Source organism: Nicotiana tomentosiformis, chromosome 8 (genome assembly GCF_000390325.3).
Source record: "Nicotiana tomentosiformis chromosome 8, ASM39032v3, whole genome shotgun sequence".
NCBI classification, from domain to species: Eukaryota; Viridiplantae; Streptophyta; class Magnoliopsida; order Solanales; family Solanaceae; genus Nicotiana; species Nicotiana tomentosiformis.
The window spans coordinates 135178597-135187187 of NC_090819.1; the positions used below are offsets into that span (position 1 = coordinate 135178597).

The 8591-nt window shown below is 40.6% G+C and overlaps 1 protein-coding gene across 1 annotated transcript; it reads right to left on the reverse strand.

Moving 5' to 3' along the window:
• Positions 1-3416: 3416 nt before the first annotated feature.
• Positions 3417-3914, reverse strand: LOC138898200 (uncharacterized). The gene has a single exon (XM_070184243.1). It carries the CDS (start codon positions 3912-3914, stop codon positions 3417-3419), a length of 498 nt encoding a protein of 165 aa, XP_070040344.1.
• Between the last annotated feature and the right edge of the window lie 4677 nt (positions 3915-8591).

Sequence of the window (8591 nt, forward strand, 5' to 3'; positions counted from 1 at the left end):
TTTTGTCCAGTCATTCCGCTTCTGCGGACTCCACTAGCCAACCGACTTCTCGCACCTATGGATCTCCATCCGCTTCTGCGCTCCTTCTTGCTTTTTCGCCCAAGGCCCTCACTTCAGTGGGTGCACAGATGCGCTTCAATTCCCGCTTCTGTGATCTTCCCCAGCCAAGCCTACTAGCGCTTCTGCGATCAACTGTCTACATCTGCGTACTTGCATCTCGCCCATTCTTTCACAGATACGGAAACACCGGAACCAGCATACCTCCAGCAATGCAACATGAAACAAAAATGATCTTAACCTCATCCGGAACTCACCCGGGCCACCTGGGACCTCGTCCGAATAAGCCAACAAGTTCCATAACATAACACGGACCTACTCGAGACCTCAAATCACATCAAACAATGCTAAAACCACGAATCATACCCCAATTCAAGCTTAATGAAACTAAGAATGCTTCAACTTCTACATTCGATGCAGAAACCTATCAAATCAAGTCCGATTGACCTCAAATTTTGCACACAAGTAATAAATGACATAACGAAGCTATTCCAATTTCCAGAATCAGATTTCGACCCCGATATCAAAAAGTCAACTCCCCGGTCAAACTTCCAAACATACATTTTTATTTTAGCCATTTCAAGCCTAATTTAGCTACGAGCTTCAAAATAATTTTCCGGACATGCTCCTAAGTCCAAAATCACCATACGGAGCTATTGAAATCATCAAAAGTTTATTCCTATGTGGTTTACACATGTCAATATCCGACCAACTATTTCAACTTAAGCTTTAAATCTTAAAACTAAGTGTTCCAATTCATTCTGCAACCTACTTGACAAGTCACATAATTATAATTGAACACGGTATAAGCAGTAAATGGGGGAACGTGGTTGTAATACTCAAAACGACCGGCCAAGAGTTGTTTCCAAGCACATGCGAAAATCCCATCGCAGGAGCGAGCCCGCGAAAGCGAGCTCTCCATCGCAGATGCGACTAGGCATGACTGGGGCTGTGATCGCAGAAGCGGACCCGCATCTGTGGGTGTTGGATCGCAAAAGTGCAAGGGCTCTTGGTGAGGCAGCTTAGCAAAAGCTGATAGCTCCTCGCAGGAGCGTGTTCGTAGAAGCGGACTGAATTCCACAGAAGCATGATTAGCCACAGAAGCGGTAGCTTTGCTGCTGAAGTAGGAACCTCAAAAGCTGAGACGCTGAAGCGAAAACCCTGGATAGAATAAAATGAGAGGGGTTGCGGGATTTTGGCATTTTTGGACATTTCCAACACGGGTTTAGGCAATTTTTGAGCGAGAAATCACGGGAAAACTTGAGGTAAGTCACTTGTGATCATTGTTAGTCAATAATTTTGGATTATCATTGAGTATTTTGACTAGATTACGTGTTTTTGAGGTGATATTAGAGGATTTGAGCCTAGGTATTTGAAAAAAGGATTTGAGGATTTGAAGGTTGAGATGATGTCGGAATTTTGTAAAATTTGTATGGTTGGACTCGAGGTGGAATGGACGTTAGCTTCCTTAAGATTTCAAAAGTTTCTTGCAAATGCTTAAGATGATCACCTGCATTCACGGACATAACAAGCATATCTTCTATATAAACTTCCAATGTTTTTCCTATCTGTTTTTCAAACATCATGTTTACGAGCAATTGGTAAGTGGTTTCGACATTCTTTAGCCCTAAGGACATCACATTATAGCTATATGTGCCAAAATTCGTTATGAACAAAATCTTTTCCTGATCTTTCGGGTTCATCTTAATTAGGTTGTACCCGAAATAAGTATCGAGGAAACTCATTAACGCGTGCCCGGCCAGTGCATCAATCATTTGATCGATGGTCGGCATTTAAGTCCTTATAATCTACACACATGCGAAATTTATTGTTCTTCTTAGGAACTACTTCTACATTAGCTAGCCATTCTGGATATTTTACCTCTCGGATCAATCTGATATCAAGTAGGCGAGTTACCTCTTCTTTGACGAATTTATTCCTGTCATCCACAATAGGGCGTTTCTTTTGTCTTACCGGAGGGATGTTGGGATCCAAGCTTAGCTTGTGTACGACCACTTTCGTCTGGATACCTGTCATGTCTATATGCGACCTCGCAAAAAAAATCGACATTATATTTAATAAATTAAATAAAGCAAGATCTGAGCTCAGGGTGCAGTTCGGTCCCCAAGTGGAATTTCCTTTCCAAGAACTTTTCACACAATGCAACTTGTTAGAGATCCTCCGCTATGGATTTTGTTGCATCCGTCACTTTTGGTACCTAGAAATACCTCGGCATCTGATCAGATTCTGACGCTTCTTTCCCTGGCTAACTTCTTTCAATTAAGGAGCAGGTGTCGGTTCCTGTAGTTTCTATGCCGCGTACTCTTCCCCTTATCTGTTTAATTCCATCGGGCGGTGGGAATTTCAGCAACTGGTGATACGTTGATGGTACAACCCTCATCTTGTGCAACCATGGTCTTCCCAGAAAAATATTATATCCCATATCACCGTCCACCACTTCAAAAATTGTCATCTTCATCACTCCTTTGGTGATGCTTTCGGTGAGTTTGGCTTGCTCCAATACCCTCCAATAAAAACAATAACATACCCAGTAAAAGCCCACTAATTGGGGTCTGGGGAGGGTAGAGTGTACGTAGACCTCACCCCTACCCCGAAAGGGTAGAGAGGTTATTTCTTGTAGACCCTTAACTCAATAGAAGAGAAAATAATATCATAAAAGAAACAAAAGAAAATGTCTGTAACAACAAAAGAAGCCAGAAAGGTAATAACATCATCATAAGAGACAATAAATAAGTAAAAGGGAAATAACACAAAACTATGCAAAAGAACAAAATAATGTGAACACAACATAGACCGCTAACAGACCTAGACAAAACTCTATCAGACTACCCGGTACAAAGAGGGGAAAACTCTCGACTACCCCTAGCCTACAACCCTAATGCTCGACCTCCACACGTTCCTATCAAGAACCATGTACTCAAAAATCTGAAGTCGCGCCATCTCCTACCTGATCACGTCGCCCCAATACTTCTTAGGCTGCCCTCTACCTATTCTCATACAGCCAAAGCTAACCGCTCGCACCTCCTAACCACGACATCTATGGTTCTCCTCCGCACGTGCCTGAACCACCTAAGCCTCACTTCCCGCATCTTGTCGTCCAAGGGAGCAATGCCCACCCTCTCCCGAATATCTTCATTCCTTATCTAATCCTGTTTAGTATGCCCGCACATCCATCTCAACATCCCCATTTTGGCTACTTTCATCTTTTGGATATGTGAATTCTTCATTGGCCATCACACAACTCCATACAACATAGTCGGTCTAACCACCGCTCTGTAGAACTTACCTTTGAGTTTCACTGGAACCTTTATGTCACACAAGACTCCAGACGCTAATCGCTATTTCATCCACCCCACCCCAATACGATGCGTGACATCCTCGTCGGTCTCCTTATCTCCCTGGATAATTGACCCTGTGTACTTGAAACGTTCTCTCTTGGGGATGACTTGTGAGTCGAGCCTCACTACCCTGTCCGCTTCCCCTGTCACACTACTGAACTTACACTCCAGATATTTCGTCTTAGTCCTACTCAACTCGAAACCTTTGGACTCCAAGGCCTTCATCCAAAGATCCAGTCTCTCATTAACGTCGCCTCGTGTCTCATCAATTAGAACTATATCATCAACGAACAACATACACCATGGCACCTCCCCTTGATTATGGTGTGTTAGGGCATCCATCGCCACGGCAAATAAGAATGAGCTAAGCGCAGATCCTTGGTGTAACCCCATAACCACCGGAAAAAGCTCTGAGTTTCCTCCCGCATTCCTGGCCCGAGTCTTAGCTGCATCGTACATATCCTTTATCAATCTAATGTATGCTCCAATACCATACATTGTATGATATTGGCCGAACTTACTAGATCCACTAGAACGCGTTTGATTTTAAAATCTAGTACATTTAAAGAAATTACCAACGCATCGTTGTGCGATAGCAGCAATCCGTTTGCGTCCTCCTTTGTGAAAGTCTTGTTATCTTTAGCGACTTCTCGGAGTCTCTTGCTAAAGTTTATTGATATCTTCATGTTTTTTGCAGTCGAGAAGGTGATCCCGTTTATCTCATTCCCCCGACGATCATGTTGATCATCTGGTACAGGGGATCTTCTCCTACTTGCGAGGGTTCTGCGTTATCACGGTTTTGACCGTAGTTGTTCTTGGCCCGGGCACTTAAGAATTCTATGAGATGCCCATTCTTCAATAGTGTTGCCACTTCTTCCCATAGATGTCGGTAGTCCCCAGTACGGTGGCCATTCGTATCGTGGTACTCACACTGCAAGTTGGTATCTCTTTGGCTGGGATCAAACCTCATCGGCTTCAGAAACGGTGCTTCTTTGATGTTTCTCATAACTGATACCAACGTCACTACACTGATGTTGAAATTGTATTCTGACAGCCTGGGGTGGGAAGGATCCCACATACTCGATGCTTGTTTGTCCAACAATGATCTGTTGTTTCGACCATGATCAGTTATTTTATCGATAACGAACAAATCTGCTGACCGAAAACCTCTGTCGCATCTTTCGTCTAGTTTGTAGGGGAAAAAATGCCCCTCAAAGACCGTCTATTTGTGTAGAAATCTTCTTTTGATTTTTCTTTATTCTTCTCCCGTCCTTTTGCCAAAGACGATAAGCAACCTGATCATTTTCGATCCTTATCTAAGACTCATACCGATTGTGGACATTCGCACAAGTTATCACTTGGAACTCAAGAAAGCTTTCCTTCAGTTTCCGGAAAGCATCTAAACTTCATGGATTCAGACCCTTGGTGAATGCTTCAGCCACCCATTCATCCGGAATAGCAGGGAGCAACATCCTCTCCTTTTGGAACCGGGTGATGAACTCCCATAGCAACTCCGAACCTCCTTCTGCAATTCTAAACATGTCAGCTTTTCAGGCGTGTGCCTTTGTGGCCTCGGCATGGGCCTTAATAAAAGATTCTGCGAGCATCTTAAAGGAATTTATGCAATGCTTCAGTAACAATGAATATCAAGTGAAGGCTCCCATTGTGACAGTCTCTCCGAATATTTTCAGCAAAACAGATTTGATCTCTTGGAGCTAAATCGTTCCCCTTCACCGCCGTTGTATAGGTGGTAATATGCTCCTGTGGGTTTGATGTTCCATCATACTTTAGCACGTCGGGAATTTCAAACAGCTTCGGAATTAATTGTGGTATCGCTCTTGGTTTGTACTGCAACTGAGTAAACTACTTTGAGTCTATCCCTTTCAGCATCGGTGGTGCACCCAGGATTTGGTCCATGTGGGCGTTCACTTCCCTCATAACCCATAAGAGTATGCTCTAGAAGGGACTGTTCTCGTTGTTGTGGCCGAATCCGCTCTCCCAGCCCCATCGGAGCCAACCTCGCCCGTCTGGGTGTTGTTGTCGACCCTCTGGTTGCCTGATTAGCAGGAGCGCCGGGGAGGAAATGGACCTCATCCATTCGCACTATTGGAAGTCCCCGACAACGCCTACTTCAACTCTATCATAACCTTATCCTGCTATGTGAGATGGCCTAGAATGGCCGCCTGCTGCTCTTGCAGGACCTTTACCACTTCAATGACTTGCTCCTCTTCAGCATCATCGAGAGTCGCCTCCGGAACATGTCGTGAGTACCGCCTGTCATGTACCGGCGTGGCATCATTTTCCTCATTGTGGGTGTCACTGACTGAATCCTCGTGATGAGGCTGATCTCCTTGGGCCTCAAGATTGTGTGCCTTATTAACACCGTTATCTACCATTTGGTGTTATTTTTTTTAAGACAAATAATCAAAACATGTTAGTAAAAGAGGCAAGGATCAACTTAATTACATAGATGTCTAGGCCCCACATTGGGCGCCAAAATGTTTATTCATAAAAAGGTACAGTTAAATTTATACGTGGTTTCTAGATAAGTAAATTAATTTGATCCTGAAATAATAATATAATTGAAGAAATATGGAATACTTAGACATGAAGTGAAGATAAAATAGCAGAAACAGTAATTTCGGGAGCAGGCTTTCCGGGCACAACAATAATGAAATCAAGGAATAAGAAGATAAAATTGTATAAAGCTTTGAATCGATTGTAGCATAAGTTTGCCAAAAAAGTCGTGTCCTTTATAATGATAACAAAGCTCACTATTTATAGTTACACATAAGGAACAAGGTCCTAGGATCATGCCTTTCTTTAATGTCAATTATGAGGGCCATTGAAGAAGGTGTAACGGTGAGCATAACTGATAATTTCTCTGTAACGTGTTGTGGAATATTCTCCATTGAATTCTACCGGGAGGAGGGTATTTATTGCATCTTTACGAGTGTCATCCTTTCCGGTGACAAACGGGACAATTGCCTTCAGTTTTAACTGACCCCGCGTTAGGCTCCACGTGTCACTCTCTTATGCGGCCACTTAGCATAGCATATTTTACTCTATACAGTGTATTAATTTGTTAAGAATATAAAATCACTTATTACATGATTTGTGGTGTGGTGTGGCGTGACTTCGTGTCATGATGTTGAGTTGTTAGAAATTATTTTTTCGATGCCGTAACATATTTGGGATATTATGTATGCTGCCGTGGTAGATTTGGAGCATTATGTATGTTGTCTTGGACTCGTCGACGTGTTTGGTTTATTTCCTTCACTGTCGCTAAGACAAGTCCTTAGCATAGATTATGTTGAGATAAATAGTGTTGTTGTTGAATATTTGTTTGGAAATTATTGAGTATTATATGGTGATATAATTTGTGTATATTATATTTGTGCTCATTATATGTTTGTATTTTTTAACACTTGTTCCAGGTGTATTTAAACTAGCAGATCGAGGATCTTACTAGTTATATTTACGTACAACTTACTCCTTACTTGCATGTTCATCCAAATACTGTTGCTGACGATAAAGCTAACAGTTGATGACGAACCTAGAATTGATCCAATTGTTGAGATGACACACCAATAGAGTCTTTATTTATTTATATTTATTTCAATTGGGATCTGTGCACATAACTCTGAGCCTTTATGTATTTCTTTAATGCTTTATGGTCCAATATGAGAATTGGGCAACAGTTTTAAATATGTATTTCGAGATATTAATCGTTCATAATTAATTATCGGCATTTTGGACACTTATTTAAATTATTAAATAATGTAAATTAATGGTTAATGTATGAAAATCTAATTCATCTGACGATGAAAATCTGATTCGTCTGACGGATGACGTGTGCTGGGTGTCAGTCACGTGTAGGGGTAGTTTGGGACATGACAATTCCTTTTGATTTATGATTAAAAATTGACGCACATATACCATTGTTAACAATGTTTTAGCCAAAAATTAGACTTAGCAACTGTAGCTTAATCAAATTGGTATGGATAGACAAATTATCCAAACTCGACGAATATACAGGAGATCTTGGTGTTTTCGTGGAGTTCTTATGAGATCTTCGATATCCCGTCCCCTTGTTTCTGGTTCATTAAATTTTAATAGACAAAGCATCTTACACTGCAACAACAATGACCCAGTGTATTCTTACAAGTGGGGTCTGGAGAGGGCGAGATATATATAACCTTACCCCTACCCTAGACGGGCAGAGCGAGACAAAGCATCTTAAACTACTTATAATAATTTACATAATCATAAAATGTAATCTCACCATAAAAGACTCACCTGAAACATCAATTAGAAATCTAAAAATTTTGAGAAGTTTTGTTTTTAAGTAGGTGTAATTGGAGTTTTTTGGAAAAACCTAGACAAAGTTATATACAAAGTTGAAGGAGATTAAAGGTGATTTGGACTGCTTTTGAGACAAAATTCAGAGCTGACATCGACTTGGAAAACGTTGCAACCATACTGTATATCATATATGTATATCGTATATATCCACACATATTTTCATGGATATCACAAATGCATATGATATATAGGAGATATAAGGAAGTATATGGAAGATCCACACATGCAAGTATATAGGGTATATACACAATTATATATACACTGTGCTTTAGCTCGTCTTTTTCGAGCTTGTCCAGCTCGAAATTCCGACTAGCTGCTCCTTAAATCAACCCACAAGTGTTATCAATAAACTATTTGAACATAAACTTCAAATTATAAGATCTTAGAGCTTCAGGCTTGATCAATAGTTGTGGGTTTCAAAATCTTCTCCAAATTCAGTAATTTAATGAATTTCTGATGGTGTTTTAAAAGTTATCATATCAAAGTAATTATGATTTGTGTTAGAGGTCAACTTAACTTGATATGTAACAACTTCTGACATAATTAGAGGGCAAAACATAAACTCTTCATTTTATACGAGGAAGTCCTTGAATAAGCTTTATTTCGTATATTTGTATTATTAATAAAAAGAGTGTGTTATAAATTTGAATGAAGAATTATCTTAATTATAAGCTTGGTCCAAACCTAACGATGACTTCTTCAAACAAGAGCTTGGGTTTAGTAGAGTGGAATAACATATGGACTGGCCTATTTATATATGGCTTCTAATATTTTGACCACTTATGAATCCTACAGAGCACAAGTATTTAA